This window comes from Antrostomus carolinensis, unplaced genomic scaffold, assembly GCF_000700745.2.
Source record: "Antrostomus carolinensis isolate BGI_N321 unplaced genomic scaffold, ASM70074v2 scaffold5118, whole genome shotgun sequence".
Classification (NCBI taxonomy): Eukaryota; Metazoa; Chordata; class Aves; order Caprimulgiformes; family Caprimulgidae; genus Antrostomus; species Antrostomus carolinensis.
In genome coordinates this window covers 59,925-85,728 of record NW_010332182.1, presented here as the reverse complement: position 1 = coordinate 85,728, position 25,804 = coordinate 59,925, and the positions used below count along the sequence as shown (strand labels likewise).

At 41.7% G+C, this 25,804-nt stretch overlaps 1 protein-coding gene across 1 annotated transcript in view; it reads right to left on the bottom strand.

Moving 5' to 3' along the window:
- Positions 1-18,519: 18,519 nt before the first annotated feature.
- The window catches only part of GALNT2 (polypeptide N-acetylgalactosaminyltransferase 2), a gene marked incomplete at its 5' end in the record, with an annotated part of 44,535 nt that continues 37,250 nt past the window's right edge, over positions 18,520-25,804 (bottom strand). Inside the window, 3 exons of the mRNA XM_029086326.1 lie at positions 18,520-19,892; positions 21,217-21,336; positions 24,380-24,506. Coding sequence (XP_028942159.1) covers positions 19,737-19,892; positions 21,217-21,336; positions 24,380-24,506 — 403 coding nt within the window. The remainder of the gene's footprint in view (positions 19,893-21,216; positions 21,337-24,379; positions 24,507-25,804) is intronic.

Here is a 25,804-nt window from a genome sequence, read left to right as displayed (position 1 = left end):
TCTCAAAGCCAACAAGCAGAAGCCACCAAAGCATATTCTATATCCACAGATGACTATTCCACCTCATCTTCTCCATTTATTGTCTAGGAGTGGATAGGCTTGGGGGAAGTTAAGATTTCTCCTTGTTGAAAAAGCATCTTGCACTTTCTCTGTTACTACAAACGAGGCAAAGTAATTAAGGAAGAAACTGAATCATTTTTTAAATGCAAAAGTTTGTTAACTGCAGCTCAGCTTCTGTAGCATTTCCTTTACTGCAAACTGGCTTACTCAGATTTGGTTCCCAACCTGTTCGTAACACTAAAGCTTCTCCCTAGTTAAAGGGGAAAAAAAGGGGGTTAGTCTCAAAGTAGTGCAAGGATGCTAGTTACAGTGTGTGCCTGTGTGCTAATTGTGCAATGGCTTGTGGAATTATATCAAGTTTGGGGTTGTTTTGGTTTGGTTTTTTTGGTTTTGTTTTTTTTTCTTGTAGCCTTGAGACAATCTGGGTAGGAGATGACAAAGCTTAGCAGTAGCTAAAATGCAGTGGAAATGCCAACTAGGTCACAGAGGAACATCTCTACACTTTTCAAAGGGAAAAAAAAAGTTTGAAACTGAAGTAGACAAGGGAGCAGCAAGGCTCATTTCTCTCCTGCTGGACTGAATTTTCGTTGACACATACTCCCTCCTGAAAACTTAAAATTACTTATTTATGGTATGCAAACTTTGTTTCAGAGAACCAAGACCATCAGTAAGACATACTGACCACCCTCTCTGCACAGTACTTCTTTCCAGAAATGTCTGTCCTGCCACAGTCCATTCTTGGAAAACCTTTCTTTTCCCAGTGTGTAATATCACACCCACTAGAGCTTAGAAGCTACTAATGGTTTCCACTGCTGTTGTCTCAGTTGAAAAATGCTCAAGGGCTTGCAGAAATTCTGCCACTTTTTACTTCAGCCCATTTGTGCACTTGGCACAATGGCACAATTTAAAGAAATCTCATCTCCATTTTCCATTTCTATTCTCTAGCCCCAACCTTTCTGCACAAGGTAGTCCAAGAATCCCAAGTTATAGAAGTCTCAGTGTCCCTAATGGGTACAGCTTTGTTTTCCTCAGACAATTCCTAGAGAAAAGTGAATTTAGCTGTTTCCAGACTGACATTAAGGACAGCAACTCAAAACAGCATTCCCATTCTTTACCTCCAGCTACACTTCTGTGGCTTTTTTTGCTCAAGAGGTTTTTTTCCTTCTTACGTTTTAGTAGTCTGCCTTGAGCTGGTGAATAGTGAAAGAAGCCTCCAATATTTTAAGTCTTAAACATCTTAATCCCCTAGTCCTGGAGCTGATTTTATTGATGAGTGGGGGATTATGCTGCACTGATAATTCTGTGCATCTGTGCTGCTTTCCATGCAAGGATTGCAAAGTGCTTTAACAACCTCAGCACTCATGAGACATCATTAACTTCTCAAATAGGAGCCTCCCCTTCCCTAATCAGACACTGAGGCACAGCACAGGTAAGGGGATGATGAAACTGTCAGGTGGAGTTCACACTGCTGCTGATTAAGTCTATGTTCTGCATTTTCAGTGACTTGGTTCTTTTTCAGATGCAGTTTTCCAAACTAGAAATGAAACCACACCAAACATTGTCCCACTCAGAAGGGGTGTGGGACTTAGTCAGCACATGTTCCTTACTCCATATAAATTGGTATGGGTCAAAACCAAGTTGCACTGAAGGTAAGAAGAAACTGGATAAAATACAGCAGCCCAACCTGCCTAGAGGAGATAAACAGAGAATATGAAGCTCTGCTGTAGTCCAGTAATCAGTGTAAAGTTCAGACAATTACTAGGACTGGCTCGAGAAAAGTCACTGAGGCTTAGACGGAATATGAAGTCTTCCATCCAGCTCTGTTGTGGAGTTTTGCCACAGCACTTTCTTGTTGCTAGTACTGATGTAAGATTAGTTGTGTGTAAAACAAGAACTCATCTCGATCTGGTTGAGAAAAACATTCAAGTGTCAAAGGAATGGTAGCAGAGTTTCAAGGCAAGGAAGGCAAGGAACAAAGGCAAGGAACTCTAAGCTCAAAACATGGATCTATTTGGTCTGTCATTAACTAGGATGTTTTGCACAGACACATCACATCATCATCCACTCAAATGCAAGCCTGTTACCAGTGCTACTTGATATATATATATCCCTTATTGTAACAGTTCTTCCCAAACCTACCTTTGGTTCCAGAAGCATTATGAACTAGAGCTGGAAAAGTCCCTGTAGCATCATCTCAGTGTTGGGGAACAATTGTGAATATCTGTGCTTTGTACAAAAAGCTTCTCTTCCTCTTCTTTTGAGAGACAGCTCTGTGTCTTCAGAAATCTAGCCCTGGGCAAGTTTCCTGCCCTACAATTGTGAATATCTGTGCTTTGTACAAAAAGCATCTCTTCCTCTTCTCTTGAGAGACAGCTCTGTGTCTTCAAAAATCTAGCCCTGGGCAAGTTTCCTGCCCTATGCTTTCCTTTGCTTCCCTTATTCCATGGATTTAGAGCACATCCAAATCATCCCACAGGTTCTTGGTCAGTCTGGAAGAGGTGACAACACAGAGTTAGCCTTTCAGTTTACTTTTATAATATTACTTTGCTGATCTGTTCTGCTGTTTTGCAAACATCAGATGAAACAGGGTATTGTTTCTGAAACCTATACTAATTGCAATCACTGTGAAGGTGTTGCCTGCTTTGCCCCATTAGTGCTGCCCATTGAGTTCTTGTGGACCCAAGACAGATATCACCACACCCACTGCTCCCGTTGGAATGGCTGTAATATTCCTCAGCTCTGGATTGCTGTCAAAGAGGAGCTTTTGACATGGGGAGGTGCTTGGTGTTTTGTGTTTTTTTTGTTGTTTTTTTTTTTTTCTAAACCCTTCCACACTGATGGGTTTGGTGAACAGCTGTTAGGTATCACAGAAAGGCCTTAAGTGGTAAATCCCTTTTGTATCACTCCTCTGAAGTAATAAGCACTTGTACTAAGTGTCAAGGTGGTCCACACAACCTGTAGTGCAAAAACTTTATCTATGAAGACATCACTGCAAAAGTGCTCATTTCCTGTGACTGCAACAGCCCTGACTGTGTGGGGGACCTGGATGAAGAACCTAGTGGGAAAGGACCTTAGTGCCATCCTGTAGTGCCATGATGTGCAGGACCTGATTGGATAAACAAAATGGGGAGAGGAGAGTGCAATTTGGGATCCAAATTGGACAAACAAATTTCATAGTCATGCTAGTCTCATACCTGGTCATGACAGGGGCCCTGGGGGAAGCCAAATTAAGCTTTATGAGGGAAGGGAAGAGGCCGGGCCCATACAGTTTACTTCCAGCCCTGCCAACCTGGTTTCTAAAATGAAGCAGCTGGCAAATGCTTCACTCAAGTATTTACAGCAAAGCCCTGTACACTAGGTTCATCTGTCCAGAACCCCAACCCACTTGGTGTCAAAGTAACTTTGTGGTCTTGTTCTCCAATTAATCTGTGTCAAGATGTACAAAAAAAATGCGACTGCCGAACAATTCGCACCTCTCTATGAAACAGAGTTACTCATTTGATGGAAAACAAATTGCAGGTCTCTTGGACTTACTTTTGCAACCTGGATTTTTCTTCTAGTTATGAGCCAAACCTTTGCCTGGCATTTCAATACAGAAATTAAAAATTTGACCTCATGTTCTGTGGTGAAATTACAGATAACTAAACTCAGATTTAGACTAGGGATTAATCTGATCCAGTATAAATGAGGCTCATCAGCACAGTCTGATAGAAGGAGGTGTTTAAGGGGAGCAGTGGGTTTGAGGAGACAGGACAGTTCAGAAATTGGGCATGCAGAGGGAGAGGACCCTGGTGACCCCTTCTAACTCTCATCTTTTCAGCATGCGTACCTCCCTCTCCCCTTCTGCCTTTGAATTAAAAAGAAAAGGCTGATCTTTAACACAACCAGTCTGCACGGCTGCTTTAGCAACATCAACCCTGCTTTAGCTGCATCGCTGGCCGCACTCCATGCGTTTCCCTATACTCTACATGTTCAGTAGTCGTCAGCCTTGGAGTCAAAGCACTGCTGCTGCATGTCAGCACAGCATGGAAGTGACACTCCGAGGAAGCGCCACTGTAGTAATAAGAACAGTGGGGATTCTGGAAAAGGAATTTCCCCCTCCACATTTCTGGTTTTCTTTTGTGTTTTGTTTTTTTTTTTTTCCAATATATACAACTTACATTCCATCAAATGCAGTGACGGTACCGAATGTGAAGACAGGCCTTACCTGGCCAAATGCTTTCAAGATGCCTCCTTTGGGCTGTGCTCACGACATCAGCAACTGCAGTTGTGTTGCAAAAGTTCCATATTCTTTATAATGCTAAAGGTTATTGCCATTGAAAACATAAATTGCAGAGGTAAAGCAAACACTGCAAATGCTTTTTTTTTTTCCTTTTTTTTTAAAAAAAAAAAAACAAACAACTTTTCAGAGCAATTTTGTAACAGCCAAGTCTTTCAGGAAATGCAGGTGTGCAGCTTCTTCATGGTAAGAGATACACAACTGTGTTTCTGCATGGCACAGGGAACTACTTTTGTGACACTGGTTTTGTTCTACACAAAGGCACGCTTGCAATAAATTTTTACAAGTTTTGTACACCATGAGCTAAATTCTGAGTTCCAAAAAATGTGAAGAAGTGTGGCAACAATAACAAAATGGGTTTATAGTATCACTCCGGTATCTTGTCATGTGATTTTATTTCTTCAACAAAGTTTGTTTACAATCAACAAATTTGAAATACAGTCAGATATATTACTGGGTGCTTTTCTGTCTCATTCTTTTCTGTAATAGGTGGGGAAGATGTTTGGTAGTCTTCCGGGTGTGTAGGTGAAAGGATATGGAGAAAATGCTGCTAGAGAAGTTATAGGTTCTCACTCTTAAGACTATTAGAAGCAAAAGCCTGACATCTTTATCCAGCTACTGAGTAGAAAGGCATTTTCTTTAGAGACAACCAAGTTACAAAAGCCTTCCCCTTCCTATAGGCATAGGAAAGGGGACTGCTGCCCCCCCTATACCCCTCTGACACCCAGAAGTGATACTTCCCAGCCACCCCCAGGCAGGGAGGGATAGACACAAGGACACGGGTGGCTCTCCCAGCTCTCAGAGGTAGAATGCTAGAATAGTTTAGGTTGGAAGGGACCTTTAAAGGTCATCTAGTCCAACCCCCCTGCAGAGAGCAGGGACATCTTCAACTAGATCAGGTTGCTCAGAGCCCCATCCAGCCTGACCTTGAATGTTTCCAAGGATGGGGCTTCTACCACCTCCCTGGACAACCTGTTCCAGTTTTTCACCACCCTTTCACCACCATTTCTTCCTTATATCTAGTCTAGATGTACCTTCTTAGTTTAAAACCATTATCCCTTGTCCTGTCGCTACAGGCCCTGATAAAATGTCCCCAGACAGGTATCTCTGCTGACCCATCCCAGCCGTTTGTCTTTACTGTTCTGACTCTTTCTGGCAAGGTTGGTCTGTACTACCAGTGATACTCAATGAAACCACAACCTGCATGCCAAATACGTGGCATTTGCAGGCAAAACCAGACACACATCCTCTGCGGAAGTCCACTGGTGCACAGCTCCAAGTTGACAAGTTACTGTAAACCTTATTACACAAAGGGAGCAGCAGAAGCCTTGCAGGAGAAAAATGTAAGTGGGGCTACAGCGGGTCTTTGCCAACAACCGCAATAAAGATGTCCCCAACACCTTGGGCCCGCATCCCTCATTCCCCCGTGGCCGCAGAGCTGTACACCAGGGACCAGGCTGCAGAGCATCCTCCAGATACGTGCTAGCGTGGCTCAACACTGACCTCTTGCTGTGATCTGTCAGGTTTCTGCAGTGTCTTAACTTGCTTAGGATGCTGCTTAGGGGGTTTCTTCATAGTAACTTCTGTTTTCCACAGGAAGAAATTTAGCTTGCATCTAAGTTGTCCAAAGAAAAAAAAAAATCTGGATTTTCAAGGAATGTTTCATTAAACATTAGCAGAAGCGACCAGAAATGAGCCCCTTGGCCTTAGCTATTTGCTATTTCTATGGACCCAATCTCTAATACGTGACTATTTTTCTTAAGTTGCTCAGTGAGTATCAAAAAAGGGGAGAGAGAAATTCTGGCATGTTCAAGACCTCTGAGCCCTTAGAAATCTTTTCAACATACAGGTACCAGTTTTGAAACCCTTAATATGCTGGCCTGAACAACATTTTAGTGTCATCTGAAAGACAGTCTGGACCCTTCACATAATGAGCTCCTCCAAGAAACGAGTTCCTTTTCTCCTATGCCTTGCATTTTTTGTGCCACAATGGTCACTGCTGAGTAGCTGGGGAGGAATCCAGAGTTTTCTGCTTTCTGTCACAGCCAAGATCAAGCAATCAAACCACAGTGCTTGGCACGCAGTGGAGGCTGGCTCATCCCAAACAAGTGCCAAGGCTGGAAACACTCAGGTGTGTCACCAGGGTGATGGGTTGTCACAAAGATACCCCGGCAAGTGGTGTCCACCCGAGGCTCCACAAGATGCAAACAGCCGTGCGAAGCACAGCACCAGCACCCACAGCTGGCTCCATACACCGCTCCACAGGCACAGCAGAGGCAGGAGGGACCTAAGGAGATGATGTGCAAGCCCCTGCAGTGAGACCAGCCACACACCAGTCGAGATGTTGAGCTGTGTCATAAACAAAATGAGAATTTCTCTGAGTTCACTGTCATGGTTGGAGAGCCACACCCAGCAGCACGTTGCTTTGGTCCCTGGTCCCTAGATGTGCCGTGACCAGAGCTAATGCTGTGTGTAATCAGACTGCATGATCAGAGTTGTGAGAAGCAATGAGAATCATCTTTAACACACTAATTGAATAAAACAAGGAATTTAATTTGTGAAATTATGAAATCCAGGATCTGATTAACACCAAGACACACACGCGCGTAACCTCAGCACTGTCATTTAAACAATGCCATCCATTCAGATCAGGCCAGAGCCTGCAGTAACTCAATCTCCCGCGAAATTATTCTCAAGAGAATTTGCAATTAATAATTCCAGCAATGTAGTTTTTCTTAATTAAACCAAACTTAACATTACATTTTATGGTTTTTTCTAATATCCTGATTCCACTTGCCCCTCTGTCCCCAGAGAGGAGCAGAGAGAAAAAAGTGTCAAGTCACAGACACTGCAGAGAAGGATCCCCCCAGCCATGACTAAGTCAAAGCACAGGCACTCTTAAAGCACCTTGATCTGAGACTTGAAAAAGCACTTTACACACAGGAATGAATGGCATCTCATCAGACCCCTGCAAAGCAAAGCCATCGCAACTCTCTGCAGAGACTGTCTCTGCGCTCCAGTTTCCTTAAATTACAGCACAGGTCAGATGCAGAGCCAGACACGGTTTCATCTTTGGGAATGAGAGTTTGAGAAAACAAAAGGCAAAAGATTATGAGAATTTAGAAGCCAGAGACCTCTCTCCCTCTTCTGCCATTCCCACTTCCCCAGGTGAGGGCTCGGACAGGATTCCCCAGGAACACCTGCACTGACGTCACCAGAGATACTAGCACAGAATTCAGTTATTTTACCAGCTTTAGCTTTTTCTGGTAGAATCTATTTCCTATTACAGGTTTTGCCTGGGAACCTGCAATCCTTCCTTCATCCAAGAAGTAAGAGCAGCAGCAAAATATGTTCTCAGGCTCATGGGGAATTCACAAACCTGGATGAGAACAACCTGCCCTGAGCAGCCAGGCTTACCCACTGCAGCACAGCCCTTGCCCCACACTGGCCCAGAGGCAGTTGGTATCAACTGTGACACAAACATATCAAGGTGGAACAAGCCAAAATATGCTCCTTTGCATACCTTCATGGCTCAGGGCTGGATTGCAAACATAAAAGAAGGGTTAGATTTTCTTTCTGACAGATTCGGACTCCCCAAGAACAACAAGGCAGGATTTAAAGTCACAGCATTGTCTCATACCCTTGGGGGAAAACAGCAAAGCAAACCACTTCAGTGTCTTCTGAACAGACACTAAATTTTAAAACAAAAAGCCAGGTACAACGATGACAAATAATAATCTACAAAAATTGAAAGTTGTGAGGGAAAGGAGGGGAGAGACATTTCTTTAATTTGCTGTGAAGAAGATTAGCATCTGCAGCCAGCTACACAAGAATAAATTGCAACTCACTCTCAGGAACTGGAAAAGTTCATTGCTTACTAGTCTATCTGTATCCCAAAGCCTTTTAATGCTGAAACTGTTGGAGATAAAGACAAATACATGAATTATTGTACATACGTATCTCTTGAACATTTGGACTGAAAAAGCTGGTCTCCAAAGATAAGCAACCGTATCTCCACCAGCCACAGAAGAAAGTGCCCATCCAACACTCACAGAGAAAAATGTAACACTCTACCTGTCAGCTTTCCTCCAGTTTGTGTGTGCTGTTCCTCTCTCATTGTCTCCAATTCATCTTTTTTCACCCCTTTCCATTACTGTGCCCACCAACCCATTACCACCCAGTACAGAGCTACTTCTGAGACTGGATGGAAGAGAGGCATCCCAACAACTAGCTTAGCATAATATTAGCATAACTTTTTTGTGTTCAAATAATCACCTTTTTTTGTTCCTATCCCATGATTAATATGTTTGCTCCTATCCCATGATTAATATAGAGCAGGTAGAGCACTGCTCTCTTCAGAAAAGCAATTTCAAAACTGCCACTGCAGAGTTCCACAGTTTATGTCTTTTCAGACATCAGATAACGTCAAGTATTTACTGAACCAAACACAGATGATGACCCACTGTCTGCAGCCAGGCTGAACAATCCAGGCAATTAAATACTGCAAGTCAGGTTTAATAAACTTATTAAAATAGGAGAGAAACTAGCACTTGTAATGAAGAAAATGTGTTACTGCAGCCAGGAGCTTGCTGCATGTGACCTTGGACTAGATAAGCTCTGACGTTTCTGAAAGGTAGGACTCAGACCAGCTGCTAAACATCTATATTCCTTAGAGGGGTCTTGGCCAATGCAATAAACAGACATTAGATACTTAGAAACAAATAATCCATATTCAGCAGCACTCCCTTACCTGGGATGACAGCAGACAATTTCAAGGCATTGTGCACTATGGTGATTTTTAGAAACTGCTTTTATATCGCATAAAATATATCTGCCTTCCCCCTGGCCTGGGGCAAGTATGCACACACACTGAGTCAACTCAGTGGGTGTCAGCAACAGCTTTCTATTGCTCATGCAATAGGCAAAAGGGATTCATAAACTTTTGTTCCCACAGGCCACTGTGAACAATCTGTTTCTCAGGATTTGTGCAACAATAACACCACCAAATTTCAGCAGAAACATCTATAGAGACAGGGTGGATCAGCAGATCCGTTGTAAATTACTATCATGAAGAGCTTGCAAGGCACTGGGATGAGCATTTCTCTGATTATTTTCCGAAAGAGCAGCCTGCAGGAGCAATGACCAGGCACCCTCTGAGCAAGGGAGACAAAGGGCTACAAAGATGATTAGGGAACTGAAGCGTCTCTCTTATGAGGAAAGGCTGGGAGACCTGGGTCTGTTTAACCTGGAAAAAAAGATGACTGAGAGGGGATCTTATCAATGCTTATAAATATTTAAAGGACGGGTTATCAAGAGGATGGGGCCAGACTCTTTTCAGTGGTGGCCAGCGACAGGACAAGGGGCAACAGGCACAAACTGGGACACAGGAAGTTCCATCTGAAGATGATGAAAAACTTCTTTACATTGAGGGTGACAGAGCACTGGAACAGGCTGCCCAGAGAGGTTGTGGAGTCTTCATCCTCTGGAGATGTTCAAAACCTGCCTGGACATGATCCTGTGCAACTTGCTCTAGATGAACCTGCTTTGGCAGGGGGCTTGGATTAGATGGTCTCCAGAGGTCCCTTCCAACCCCTGTGATTCTGTGAGTCAGATCAGTTGTAAATTACTATCATGAAGAGCTTGCAAGGCACTGGGATGAGCATTTCTCTGATTATTTTCCGAAAGAGCAGCCTGCAGGAGCAATGACCAGGCACCCTCTGAGCAAGGGAGACAAAGGGCTACAAAGATGATTAGGGGACTGAAGCGTCTCTCTTATGAGGAAAGGCTGGGAGACCTGGGTCTGTTTAACCTGGAAAAAAAGATGACTGAGAGGGGATCTTATCAATGCTTATAAATATTTAAAGGACGGGTTATCAAGAGGATGGGGCCAGACTCTTTTCAGTGGTGGCCAGCGACAGGACAAGGGGCAACAGGCACAAACTGGGACACAGGAAGTTCCATCTGAAGATGATGAAAAACTTCTTTACATTGAGGGTGACAGAGCACTGGAACAGGCTGCCCAGAGAGGTTGTGGAGTCTTCATCCTCTGGAGATGTTCAAAACCTGCCTGGACATGATCCTGTGCAACTTGCTCTAGATGAACCTGCTTTGGCAGGGGGCTTGGATTAGATGGTCTCCAGAGGTCCCTTCCAACCCCTGTGATTCTGTGAGTCCAGGTGCCTGACAAAACTGGGCTGCAAGGGACCTTCCCTGCTACAGCCTGAACCACAGCAGTGCTGGAAATCCTGTCCTGCAGCTTATGCAGGTGGGGACCCAACCCTGTGCCTGTGCATCAGTTTAACCACCAGATACGCCAGACCAGCCAGACCCTGCTCTTCTCTCCATGTGCTCGCCCTACCTGCTGTCTCAGTTTTATAGCTGCTGGTCCCAACCAGCTCTGCTTTCATGTTGCAAGTAACCAAATAGCTTTGATGCTACCCAAAAGGAAGAAAACTAGAGCAGAAAGAGAGAAAGGAAGAATTTATTCTTACTGTTTCTTTTCAAACAAGAAGGAGTTATTTATAATATTGTTCAGTTCACTGTTGTGAGACAGCAGTGCCCTTTCCTGGCTGACAGAGCCCCTCTGCCAATGACAGCCTTGCAGCAGCCTGCAGGATTTTATTGCCTGAGGTAGCTTAACCTAGTTTCTCCTGTATTTAATGAAAATCAGCAGAGGATGAGATTTGCTATTGCTGCTGTTCTTTGGGACCCTACGCAAAGGCTGAAGCACCCAGGAATGCATGAGCAGCTCTATCTTCTTAAGACAGATTTATTTAAAAATGGGTGGTTGCAAAGTAATCTTCCCTCATTGAAAACAAAGCATAACAACTTAACCAGAGTCTAGGGGATTGACAGTCCGGTTCAAAAGCTGCCCTTCCCTCCTCAGCACCCCAGGATTGTGTGACTGAGGCACTCAGCAGAGAGCACACTGCTCCCTGGGCAGGTGACCTAAATCCTGCTTTGCCCATCGATGCTGCAGGGTGTTGAAGGAAGGGGTTTGTGTGCTGCCTTCCCTCCCCTCCCCATCAGTTAGATGCTCCAGGATGCTTTCATCCCCGGCAGGCACCATGGAACCCACCCAGAGGCATGTTCTCAGTTTGGAGCAAGGCAACTGCTTCACAGTGCTTCAACTGCTTCAAGTCTCCTCCACAGAGGGACAGCCTTCAAAGGCACTGGTAATGGGGCCAGCGTCCCACACACCAGGCCCTTATCCACACAGGTGCACTTCAGCCCAGTACAGCTGAAGAGCCCAACTCTGCCCTTCCCGGCTGCCCCCACAGCATCTGCAAGCACTCGCTTCAGCACATGTCCAGTGAGAGCACCTCTGGCCAAACAGCACGTGAGTGTCCCAAAGAAGTGGCAAGAACAGCAGATTTGTAGGTCTCTGAGCTGCTCAAAGCAGTGGGGAGAAGATGGAGCAGAGTGATAAAGGGTCACTATTCTGAGATATTTTTTTTTTACCTTTGTCACCTTCACACAGGCCTTGAGTTTCAGTGGATGCGTCCTGGATGGACTCACACCTCTTGAGTCGAGCTATGGCCAACAATCTTCACTGTAACTTTGCAGCAGTGGTTGGAAAAAGATGCAGGACTTGTGTTTGGCACGGCTGCCAGAAGTTAATCAAAACAAAAACAAGCTAAGGAGAGGGCTGTGCATATGACAGGTTCATCAGTCAAATCAGGTAGAGCTTGTGCTTATTACATGCGTCAGACCAAACTCCCTGCAGCGAGCTTTCTCTACCTTTCCACCTCCTCAGGGCTAATTTAAGAGCTGCTCTTCACAGCCCATAATAATCACAAGAAAAAAAAAAAAATCAAATTCTTTTCTGCCAAGAGGAAACTGGAACAAGGGAACCGTCAGGAAACTTGTCTTGCTGCCATCTCTGACTTTTCTATGGAAACTTGTGCTCCAGAGCACCCAGTCAAAGAAAACGGAGCTGCCAGCAGGACACAGGGCTGGAGCCCTCCCCAGGAGGGACAGCGGGCAAGCAGAAGCTCCTCTACCAGGAAAGGGAAGGCTGCTTCCCACAGACAGAAAAGCAGTGGGCTGGTATGTGTAGGTGAAGCAGAGAGAAGCAGACAGACAAGCATTTTCTCTGTGGATACCTTACGCTCAGACAGCCTCTTTTGTAGCTATAATCCTCCCAAATACTTCCTGAGAGGGGCAGGAGTTGTAATCACCCTTGCCCTGAAAAATACCAACCCCCCAAAAAGGCATCCCCTGACAAAAAACCCCAGACAAAACCCTGACAAAAAACCCCCCAAAAACCTCACTAACAGCTCTTCACCCATTACAGCCCCAGCTGAACAAAATGCTTACAACACGTTTGTGGCTACTCTCGCTCCAGCCTTTGCAGACACAGGGACCGAGGCTGATGTGAATGCCACCTCCAATGCAAATACTCAAGCAAAGCCAGAACAGAATGGCTAGAGCAGCGCCGTGTTTTGGTTTCAGTATGGGATTTGTTACGAGAACATTGATAACATACTCATGTTTGTAGTAGTTCCTGGAAAATGAAGGGTATTTCCAACCTCCCATGTTTTGCTAGTCTGCAGGTACAAGGTCTGGGGGTGTGGGGGGGTGAATATTAAAATTAGTAACGCAAGTTGACGTTTGGATACACCAATGGGATATCCCATATCACATAACATGATGGTCAGTATACTAATGCAGGTTGACGGGAAAGCTCAGGGGGATTCCCTCAAGGATCGCTCAGGCTCGCTCTTCTGGGACTGTGGATTGTTTCAGGATCGTCTCTGCTCTGGGATCACTAGCCGGGGAACAGCTGGGCATCAGTTGGCAGGTGGTGAGCAATTGCACTCTGCATCACTCGTGTATATTCTATTATTACTATTATAATTATTATTTTAATTGTTATTTTATTTCCATTACTAAGTTGTTTTTATCTCAACCCACGAGTTTTCTCACTTTTACCCTTCTGATTCTCTCCCCTGTCCCACTGGAGGATGGTGAGCGAGCAGCTGTTTGGTGTTTGGCTGCAGGCCAGGCTAAACCCACCACAATCGGTTTCCCCAAGATGTTTACCTGCCTAATGGTTCGCACCATACCACACAAAACAAACTGCATGCAAGATGAAGCGCTTTCTTTTTTCAGATTCTCTAAACCAAAGTGTTGCATCCCTTCCAGGTAGGAAAGTCCCTATCAAACCTTAGCTTGATGTTGAAACCAAGACCTTCATACAACTAAAAAACCCCTTTTTCTCTCTCTCTCTCTCTCTCTCACTCCCTCCTCTCTTGCCACTACAGGCACTGCTGGCTTAAGACTCGGATATCGGCAACATGGCTGTTCTGATATATGTAATAATAATAATAATTTTTATTATTATTAAAGGCATTTCAACTGGAAAGCAAAACAGAACATCCTTCAGCTCATGCACTCTGATGAAAACAAGAGGTTTGATTTTATGGTCTAGTTAAGCCAAGCTTGAATGATTTCAGCTACTGTTTTCCATGGTTTTGGGGTTGTTTGGGGTTTTTTTTGCCAACCTTCCTTACACCCCACACTGGCTCACCACGAGGCATTCCTAATGCTCCTTCTAACTGCTGCTCGCTCACAGATCAGCAGAGGACAGTGACAAAACTGTACCCGGAGTCTCACAGTGATGAGCAGGGAGGTGCAGAACCTTAAGCAGATGCTTGCCACAGGATGAACAAGCTGCTTTTATGTTTCACTGGTGCTGGAGCTGGGAAGGAAGTTCAACATCATCTCCCTGCTTCTGGTTATGAAAACCTGCCACTTTGTGCCAACTCCAACTCCCTAGACCCTTCAAAAGGCCAACTCAGCTCTTCAAGATAGACAATAAAAAATAAAGTAATTTTGTCCTGTAGCTTTATTAACTTAATTCTCTGATGGACCAGACACCAATGTTAGCACAAGGAAGGAGAGGCAGGATCAGCATCTATCCCTCTCCTCCTCAGCAGCAATGAATAGGCTGGCACAGCTGAGCAGGGAGCTGCCACCTGGGAATCCACCTCACCTCCACTTCAGAAACAATGTGCCGGACAGGAAGAGAGGTGGCACAAAAGTTAAAGAGAAAAGCGTTGTGCAGAAACAGTGCTCAGCACCACGCAACCAGAGCACAACAGACTCTTGGTAGTCATTTTCTAATCCTCTTTTTACCACAATGCCCAGATTACCAAAGGGGGGGTTTAATTAATAGAGGTATGTCAGAAAACACAGGTATTTGCTACTTCTAGATCCTTTCTAATTAAAAAACAACCAAACAAAAATCCTTGGATTAAAAATATCTGCTGGGTAGAATAGGGACTTGAAGTCAAACAGGTCCCTCTTCCTGCATAGAGAGTAACATGCTGCCGTGCTGCAAGAAATCCAATCAAATCAAAAGGGTATTTTGCACCCATTCAGACAGCCTCTTGGAGGGCTGTACTTAGAGAACATCTGTGGATTGACTTTATTCCCAGTTTTTAAGCTTGATTACTAGCAGATCTTAAAATAGCTACTGGATGTTAAACTGTAAATAAAATGTGCAGTCTAACAAAAGATGCAACCCTGACATTTGAGCTCATTCTGTAATCATGGCTTATTATCCCAGACTATTTTTTTTCAGTGGTTTCTATTCATCCAAAAGCATTCTGTACAGGAACAAGCCTCTTGCTAGAGCATTCTGTAACAAGTTATTTTTATGAAATTATTCATAGTATTTCAGGCTGAATGAGGACACAGGTGATGCATGCATGCAACTCAGGACCACATACAGTATCTACATTTAGTATATATCCAAGTAAGGCAAAGTAGACATTGGTATCTGTATACAAAACCATAATATTTTAAAATAACTAAAGTTATGGTAGTAACACACCAGACAGGAACTGGACAATGCTCTATAGGACCCACTTTAAACAAGACAACAGTCCTTACCTCAAGCAGATTACAGCCTTTTAATCTCTCCCAATATTCAGCTTCCTTTCCAAATCCACACAGGCATCTTCTTGAAAGTTCAGGATTTAAAAAATGTTAATCCACAAAGATTAAATGTTCCCTTATAAAACAAGTATAAATATATCTGGTTTTATGCACAGTGTCAGGCAAGCAGAGTAAACACATTCATAGAAACTGGCTAAAGAGCATGACCTGAAATTCCAGAAAATGAATGACACTGAATGGGAACCCTGTTTCATCTATATCCTTGGGTAAAAGGCAAAGGAAACAATGGAGTCCTGGTAGAAGTAATGCAAGATTTGCTGGAAGGTTTGTTCAGTCCTGATAATACTAAGAAGTTTACTGAGAACAGTACACACAGAAAACATATAAGACTCTAGGCAAACACATAAGAAACACACTTCCACATTTAACATTGGAGTAGATTAAAATCTTCTACTACCAGAAGCCTGTTGTAATTATCTTTTAGTATTACCTGTCAGCTCACAGGTGTCAAAGGGCATTTAATACGGACAATCCTCACTTGATTTCTCAGATAAAATCTGCAAATGCAAGGTTGTTTCTTTTGTTCACTGCAGCTTGACAGGGCCTTTTTATTTGTGCCAACCATAAAGACCTATTTGCTTGATCTAATTCAGACTTTCTGAAAGGTGCCAACTAATCACTGACCTCTGGCACGCAGGCAGAGTAGGTTTGCACCCAAGAACTCTCCTTTCCTACAGCCCAATAGGTAAAAATCTTCCTGTCTGTACAACCAAAAAGGGTAGAAGTGTTTAAATCTTTCCTATAAATGCTTCTGCAGGTTATGCTAGCTGATCATGTCCTTGGGGCTAACTGAACAGCTAAGTATCCTACACCAGGAGCAAAGATCCTAGTCCTGTATGACACTGAGCAGGAAAGAAGGATGTGCCCCAAGAACTGACTTGAGGCATTTCTGAAGCTGGACAAAACGTCACAGATGAGATTTTTTGCCTCATTCATTCTCCTGCTCCCCATTTACCCTCCTGGAGAGCATTGTACTGTCCCTACCTGTTTGACTTGCAGCCCACCTCTGCCAAGGTGATGCTGTCATCAAGCACCATGCCCTGGCTGCAGCTTCACTTACTCTTACAGCAGCAGGAGGATCTCACCTTCACAGCTGTCCATCACCTACCAAGGAATTTGCTCCCTCCCCAGCTGTGCCAGCATAAGTTCATTGACAGGCTCCCTAAACTGGACCTGTGAAGTGTTTACCCCTCAAAATACCTTTCTTAAAAAACAACAACAACAAAAACCCCTCTGGTTTTTGTTTTAAATATGCAGTATTTAAGATCTAGCTTCAAGCGCACCAGAGACATGAGAATTACTACCTTGCACCATAGAGAGCAGAAAGACAACATGAGCAGGTGAGGCCAGGCACCCCAACCAACTCTGAGAGCTGCTGGCCTAATGGGGCAGGAGGGACGTACCTTAATAGTATATTTTCAGGTGACTACAGTCAGTGTTAACTCACTCCTCAATGTAAAGCAGCTTCTAAAATAAGACAATTTCCTCGAAGTTATCATATTAATTTAAATACAAACAAATTCTCTTTTCATAAATGCAAAGACTTACACCCACATATACACACTTCTAGAACAGCAGCTTTGAAATAACCAAGTGAACAGAAGCATTTGAAAACTACTTCATTCTACAAGTGCCAGGCAGACTTCTTGGTTTTACTCGGTTACATTAACCACCACACATTTATCTATAAAGCATTCTTCTTTATTTAAGTTAAACAATTTTTCAAGGATGGTTTCCATCTATAAAATGAACAAAGTACAAGCTCTGTACAGCAGACTTTTCAAACCAACTGAAAAAACAGTTTCCAAACTATGTTTTGAAAATCTGCAAAACAAACAATATCACCATTCTTGCTCTGAAGACGGTAAGAAAACTTCTCAGGAGACTTCACCGCAATTTGCTCCAAGGGCTCTTAATTTATCTTTCAAAGGGGTGAATTTCTTCAACATTAAAAACCCCTAAAATCACAGTAAGTAACTTTGGCACACTGTCATGTAAACATAACAAAAGGATACCACTTCTTGTCTGTTCTCTCAAGGAAAAGCAACGCTGTCTTTAACATACAGCTCCTACATTAAAACCCCTATGCACAGCATCCATGGGGAATTAGTGGAAAATATTCCTACCTTATATGATAGCAGTTGACATAAAAGACTTAAGAGGTGGAGCATGGATTTTTTTTTTAAATTCTGAATCAGAATTGCTAGTAAGAGGCAGGTCAATATGCAGAGTTGCAACCGCTGATTTCAGTTAGTACTACCGTTACTATGATCAAAGTTGCAAATGGAAATACCTCCATGGTAGAAGCTGAGTGGTGGGGTTTTTTTCCTTTTAAATTCTGTTTTTCAAAACCTCAAACAATTGACTTGCTGCTGAGCCCGTATTTCAGCATTTATTTTCCAGAATATGAAGAAATCTACTGCTACATTTATGAATCATGTTCCTCAAATTCTCAGCTAGGTTAAAAGGCTACAGATAGGGAGAGACTAAAAGCTGAAAAATAGTTTTTTCACTGTATGGCCTCTAAAGCAGGCAAGTTTTGGAGAAAGTAAGACTGTGAAGAAGAAGAAAAAAAAAGTATTAATTATTAACAAAAAAGGCAGATGATGGATGGGAGAAACTGGATTTAATGCCCCCACCCAAAAGGTATGCAGGTAATTGCAAGTCATAATTTCAGACCCACAAGGTATTTATGGGCACGTTGGCTGCCACAGCAAAAGCCATTTTGCCCAGAGTACCAACCTCTATACCTAATGTACAGATGCAGCCAAATGAAACTGAAAAAGTCAGGAACTACTCTACTTTCAGGAACAAAGAAAGAGGGGAACAGTACCAGCACACGACAGTACAGCAGATGTTTTTCATCTCCTTATGATCAAACTTTGCATTTTTCCGAGATCCATCATCCTACCATAACCACTTCCTGGCACTGCATGCCTTAACTTTTGTCAGTGCTGTCTCGCTTATTCATACTTATTTACCTTCCCTTTTCAGTTTAAAAGCTCATTGAAGCATTTGCTTTTAATAAAAAAGTATATAGTCTATGCAAACATAAGAAAGGACAGGTCAAAGTTGTAGTTAACTTTGACAGTATTATTTTAATATAAAAATGATGTCAGCTGGACTGAAGCTGCAAAATGCACGGGTTCTATGGTTAAAAACACATAGGATCTGCTGGTATCCAGGCTGATTCTCAGAGCCAAGCCTGAATCCATTCAAAAGCTCGATGTAAAGAAATTAAACGGAAGAAAATTCCCCAGTAGTAGGTCTATAAATTAAGCAAGTGCAATTCAGAGATATTACATAGCTGCTTATCCTTGCAAATTAAATTCAGATGTTGTGCTGTCAGTGACGTTACTATTCTATGTTATTCCTACAGCTCAAAGGGGGAGTTTGAGACAAATAAATTTTTCTCATTAGGGCCCAGAATAAAACTGTGCTGAACCCACATGGCTGCATGAAAGATCTGCACTGTTTATATAATTTTGTAACAAAGGAAGAAGTATTTTAAAGACAAAGTACTACAGAAATGATCAACACAAATATCAAGTACAAGTTTAACATTATCCAGAGCACGTGTAATTAATTTCCAAGTTGGAATAAACAATCTGAGCCATCATCTGTGCAGACGCATCAGCTTATTCTGCTATTTTCTTTCTCCTCCTGAGTTTCATGATCTCCAGTGAGGGTGAAGTGTTAAGAAGTAGATCCAGTTTGCAAAGCAAAAGCATCCAGTGTTAGCACGGACATCACACTCAGCAGCACAAAATCCGCACCTTCATAAAGTTTCGCTCTCCTAGCATTCCAATCCGATTTCTGGTCATACATATGTCAATCACTTCTTGATAATTATAGGATGATGAAAACTGATATAAATCATTGGGAACTGACAATATATAGACTTTTATATATTTATATTTAGAGTCCATCATAGAAAAGTTCATATTCAAATTACCAAGGACACACAGGAGAAAAAAAAAACCTTCAAAATGACACTTCTGTTTCTGGAAACAACAAATTGTGATTTCTATGCAAATGGAGATTTCAAATGATCTTCTCCTAGTAATTTTTCCCACCCTCCCCTCCCACACCCTGTTCCCCACAGGTGTTTCTTCAGATCCTTTTTTTATGATACATCAGTTGTTCCTAGAGTTAATTATCTGCTGTGCAAGTACGTAACTGAAGACAGAAAGGAACCATTGAAGTCTTCACACCAAGAAGGAATTGTGCTGCAGTCATGTTCAGCGACATCTTTGCAGTGCTCCAAGTCCCTGGATCCCTCATGTCTGCTTCAGCACTCTCTACTTTCAGATAAAGGTGGAATACTGAGGTATATAAGTTCCGTGGAAAGTTTTAAGAAATACATCAGTAATTCAATCAAAACTTTGCCCAACGTCTATGAGTCGAAACAGCATTTTGCTTGTAAGTCCTTCTACTGCTGCAGATTAAGTGTGAATTTCCACTGTTGTGACAAAGAAGGACTGCAGATCTCAACCATGAGACCACCATTTTTGGCATTTCGGCTGTCTAGACAGAGGTTGCTGCCAACGTGCCTCAGTTTAGAATTGCTTTCAATTTGTTCCCATTTCTGCAAGAGAAAATACAGTTACTGAGCTGGAAAAGCAGGAAAAGTGCAAGTTCTACATCCTGTCCTTTGAAGTCTTCATAAGCTTCCCTGGCTCGTGCTTGGGAAAGCTGTGAAAACTGCAATAATAGTAGGCAGTTTAGATGGTCCTTTAATAAGAGTATATAAGTTCTGGCAAGTCTTGCCAAAATAACTGTTCATTCAGCTAACACACTGCAATAGGTACAGAATACACCAAATCATTTTCCTGTACTTCAGCACTTCTCAAATATGCTGTCACACCACATTACCTGTGTGAAACCTTCATTCTGAAGAAAAAAATAAAAGTCACAAAACCCATCCACTTATCACTACAGTTCTGAACACAGAGAAGCAAGAAGCACAATCACTAAAGACAACTTTACAGAAATCCAGAAATCTGTCAGCCACCTTTCAGTTATACAGAAGGCAACTGGTTAGTCTGTGCTGTCAGAAGCTCTTTGCCCAAGGTGATGTCAAGGACAGAGTAAATCCCAAATACAGGATGTTAAAAAAAAAAAAAAAAAAAGAAAAAGATTTTTTTTTTGCTGTATTTCTATCATATTGTGTCTTTAAACCTTGTCAAGAAAATCTCGCTTCCCTTTTCTGAAAAGTGGCAAAAATATTCTTCCTTCATCATGGAACAGCATTTCAGTTACCTGTCTGCTAAAATTGAGATATAGAAGCAAGGAAGCTGGCAGACGATCAGAACTGATGACTTAGCAGAAAGAGATGAATTGTTATATGACTAGATCAAAAAGATGGTGTGACTGCAAATGTGATTTTCCTCAGGTGTGGGAAACAGATGAAGTCACAATGCTGCATTAATAAAAATGCATTGAAGGAGTCTAGTGTTATAAACAGGTCACAGCTGCAAAGAAGAAAGGAAAGACAAACCACACTCTTCTGAGACACAGGCTATATAATCTTCAAACTTCACTGAAGACGACCTTTTGAAAAATACATTGTGGAATATAAATATATTCTATTTCAGAAATGAGATGTGGCAGCTGAAGACTGTTACACACCAATGCTGTTGGGTGAAGCCTTTAGAGAAGGCCAGTGCTGGGCTAACACCTTTATGTATATAATCATAACAGATTGTTACTGGCCCATGAAAATAAAAGCTTAGTACACAAGCTTATTCCTGCCCAGATGTCATGCATCCTAACTTTACACACACAAACAGCAGCAAGACAGAGTGCAGAGTAGAACAGAAAGCAGATATGATCACCAGTGCACGTTCTTGCATTCTCATTCACAACCCTTGTTTTCACTCTGCTGCAGAGTGCATTTGCGACATACTAACCTGTCTGCTGTCATTCTCCCTACAGCCCTGAAGTTTTATTAGTGAACCAGGTGCTCTGTCCACAACAGTAAGGCACAAATCCATATGTTTCACCGACTTGTCCTTTGTTAAGGCCCATTCCTAGAAAAAGGAAGAATAATTTACAAGATTGTGTATGCTAACTTATGTACAAGGTTCATATGCTATCTTTGCATATATAGCACAGGTTAAAATCCTGTAAGTGGCTACATATAAGCATTCAAACAGTTCATTGCTTCCCATAGAGCAGGAGAAGAAAAAAGGTCTTTTTCAAACACAGTAATCCCAATTGCCTCAGCATCCCCAAGCCAGCTCAGGGCCGGGCTGGCTGTTTGCTCCCTCTGCTGGCTTTACCCAAAAGGACAGTGTACACTCACAAAGGTCCTCAGGTTTAAAAAACTTGTCCAAATATTCGTTCAGCTATATTTTTATCTATCTATCTGTATGTCTGTGGGTGTGTATTACACACCTCTATCTTCTGTGTAGGAGAGATTTATACATATAAAATTATATATATATAAAAACCCTGAAAGCTTGGGCTGCAGCATCACTGGCCACCCTACCCACACACTAAACAAAGCGTATGTACCACAGTGAGGAAGCAGTAGTTCTTAATCTGACAGAGACCACCAGCAAGCAAGTGGGCCAAACTCAAGGGCAGAGGGAGAATGTTCCTATCCAAGGCGTGATATACAACAGAATTTCTTTTAAATGCATTTAAATATGCAAATTCTTAAATAGACAGCAAAGAAAAGCCATTTTGTATGTACTGTTGTCCAGCCTGTTTGATCTCAGCATTCTTCTACACAGGGCCTGATCTTGCACTGATATGCAGATTCTCTCCATGCCTTTCTGCCCAAAGTTTAGTCTCCAGGATCCAGATTGATCTACATTTGTCTAATTATCCATTGAGGAAGGAAGCTGATCTATCAACTAAAGCCACGCTAATTATCCAAATCATGCTTGTCGCTACTTAAAAAGGCATGATTAGCTTTCCTCCAGCAACTAAAGAGGATTCAGAGTTGTGTAATACAAAACCCTAGATAAACAGAGCCAAGCCTGGCTGCATTTAAATGTTATTTTGCAAGCAATGTGTGTTTCAGAAATAAATTAAATTACTAATCTCATCCCCCCCCCCCTTTTTTTTTTTTTTACTTATTTTCTGATACCATAACTGAATTTTTGGCTTTCATAATCACTTTTAAACTCAGCAGATTTAAAAATTATTAAATTCCTTTGCGAACAGATGCTCAGGAAACAATCAGAACTTCTATCCCACACGATTACAAGTAATTGCCATAGTACAGGTAGCAAGCCATCAGATGGGTACCATATTATGCAAGTTCTAGGATAATGACAGCTATGCAAACAAAGGCAGAACTCTGTGTATCCCTTCACGTGTTTCACAAACCTGTAAGCTGAAAACTTTGCCTTTCACTCTCAAGATGTAAAATATTTTCCACTATGTTATTCTTGGATGACAGCAAAATTACTTGCCTCTTCAGTTCTGTCCAGTTCATAAGATGTCAACAAGAATCATTAATAGCCACTTTTAACAACTTAAGGAATTAATTTATTTTCAGAGCTTATCAGGAATCACAAACACCCCTGAAAAAGGTGCCCCCCTTATAAGATATATACTGATAAGTGACAGTTGACAATACTACCAGGGAAACAGTAAAGCCTATATTTGAGAACCTGCAACCAGAGAAAGTTAAAGCCTTGAAAATACTGCTTTATACATCTTCACCCTTCCATCAAAAGACTGCAAGAGCCCCACACAACAGAAATCACACAAGAAATTCACATATTTAAAAACCAAAGGCACTGCTTCACAAGAGCTCCCAACTTTGCTGCTGGAGACATCTATGTGATGGTTCTTCATGGTATGAAACATAGAATAGAGATCCTTTCCTCTAGTGATCAGGAACTATGACTAGCTATAATAGAGATAAGATTAAGCAAGTTCCACTACACCAGAAGCTAAGAAAAACTGCAAGCAGTATATGTGCTCAGGGCACATGCTGGCAACAGGACAGCTCTGCAAAACAATTTGAAAATCAGGGCATCTGAAAAAGCTTGTGTCATAAATCAGAAATACCAGGTTAGCAGAACACTACTAACCTGAAACCTTCTCCTTGCACCCAAGTGCATTTGGCTTTACCTTTAGCTCCTTATCATAACCCTACATATTTGTACCTAATTGTCAAATACACCACAACTTCTTCAGCTGTTTAGAGGTGCACATCTACCTTTTTGATCACTGAATTCCATCAAATGCAGGGAGGTGGCAGGCCAGAATCCCATTTTGACTTAAATTTTGCATTTTAAGTTGTATTGAGCATAAACCAGACTACACTCTTCAAATTATAGGAGATCTCCACAATATTCGGTGACAAAGCAGCACACAAAACAGTGAGCACATATGCACATATTTTGTGAACCATAACTAAGTCACAACTGCATAAATACATGCTTTGAAATAATTAATGCTCTCATTTACAGATTTGACACATTTGCAATTAGTTTAAGAGTAGGACTAGAAAGGATTTGTTGAAACACTTTCTTTACTGTGAGTGAATAGGATCTCACCTTTGGGCACCTCTGTTTTCTACAGGAGCCAAACTGGGATTTAAGACAGATTTAAAAAAAAAAATTATTTTTTTTTTTAATACCCTGCTACCACAAATTGGAAATGACTGATAGGGCATCACAGTAAAGCATTCTATTTTGCTGACCTCGGGCTGTATGCTTAACACAACCCAAATCTTTTCTTAAGTAGAAAATCACCCCAAGAAACCAAACACACCAATTCATTGAAAAAAGCTTTCTATAAAGTATAAAACTCCTGGGAAAGAAATTACTAGCCTCTGGTATAAAAGCAAATATTAATAGATACAAAGGAAGAGGATAATCTGATGCACCCTGAATGAATCTCTGGGCTCAAATTCTAATCCTGAAAATCCAAAATTGTATTTGAAGGAGAAGTTATTTAGCCAATCTGTTATAATAACTAATCCGCTGATTTGGCTTCATCTTTCTATCTATCACCAGTACACAGCACGTGATTGAGTAAAAAAGTTTCACATTTATTTATTTATTTTAAAATCACATATTGTGGAAGAAAAACTAATGGCATACAGACCTGGTTTCCTCCAGCATTATGACATTCATAAACTCCAACAACACCATCTGCAAAATGGCCCAAAGTGTCAAGGCAATTGGTACCCTGCTGCAAAGCCCCAAAAGCTATATCTTGATGATCAGGTACCCTAAAATAAAACCAGAAATATCTGCTTAATTCAGCTTCTTTAGTTTGGTTTGTTTTTTGGTTTTTTTTTAACTCCTTGTCTCTACTCAAAGTGTATTTAAGATGACAGATTAAAGATGAGTGAAGACTACTATCTAGAAATCTCAATCATCTTCTGAGGAAGGAAGGCAATTATCTGATCATGAACTGATCAAACATGAGTAAACTTGCAAGCATAGGACACAATACAAAAAGACTTGAACCAGAGAATGAGGATGAACATACAAACTCAACAGAAAAAACAAATGAAAAGAGACTTAACATCGCCATTAAAGGTCACTCAAGTTTAATGCTATCAGTTAAGGTCATCAAGCCCTCTTGTTTTTTCAGTCAAGCTAGCTTGTGGCAGAAATATGACATTCTACATTTTTCCCAGACTTTAACAAGTGTTAGAAAAGGGGTTAGGAATTAAAACAAACAAACAAAAAACCCCAAAACAAACAAACAAACCCCAATGTTTTGCTGATACCTATTTTTTAATGGTTGCACATGAAGTATGCTCATATAGTATGGAAATATCTAGGCAAACCCATTCAACAAAGTACAGTTGTGGGGTAGAGATGAGTTCATCTCAAGCAGTAAAGCAAGGGCATATTAGCTCATTTTAAAACTTCAGACTATAAAATGAGTATAATAATTTAAGCCAGCAGAATGAGCACATGAAAGATGACACAGACTAAGACAACATTACACTTAAGTAACATTTATGGTAGCACATTTTCCAGGAGATATTGCAAGATGTATTTTTTCTGACAAATTAAATACAAATAAATATCCTCTGGCACTTTTAAGAGAAAATAAAGAATAACTTACTTCCTCAGCATCATCCTGGTTTATGAGACACTTTAGTATGTGTGGTTCCGTACATGTTTCACTAGGACTGTAATGGCTGGTGCTTTTGCATTCCAAGCCTGCATGCCACTAGCAGTTACCTGACTCTACTGACATAAAGGGCCCCCAGGGAAAAAAAAAGTATTCTTATAAGCCACACACAGTACCTCACCATTACGCTACTAATATTAGGTTAACAGCACACAAACTAGTTTATAGACTCCGATCTGACAGACATTCTTATAACAGGTTATTGAACAAAAACCTTTTTATCCTTTCAAAAAGTGATAACTGCTTCTCTTTGAAGATTTTTCATTAGTTAGGTTACAGTCATGTTACAGAAACTGTTAGTAGTTACCCCTCATTTTCCTTTTCTCACTCGCTGCAAAAGCTAGTGATTATCCAGTGATAGAGAACAAGACCAGAAGA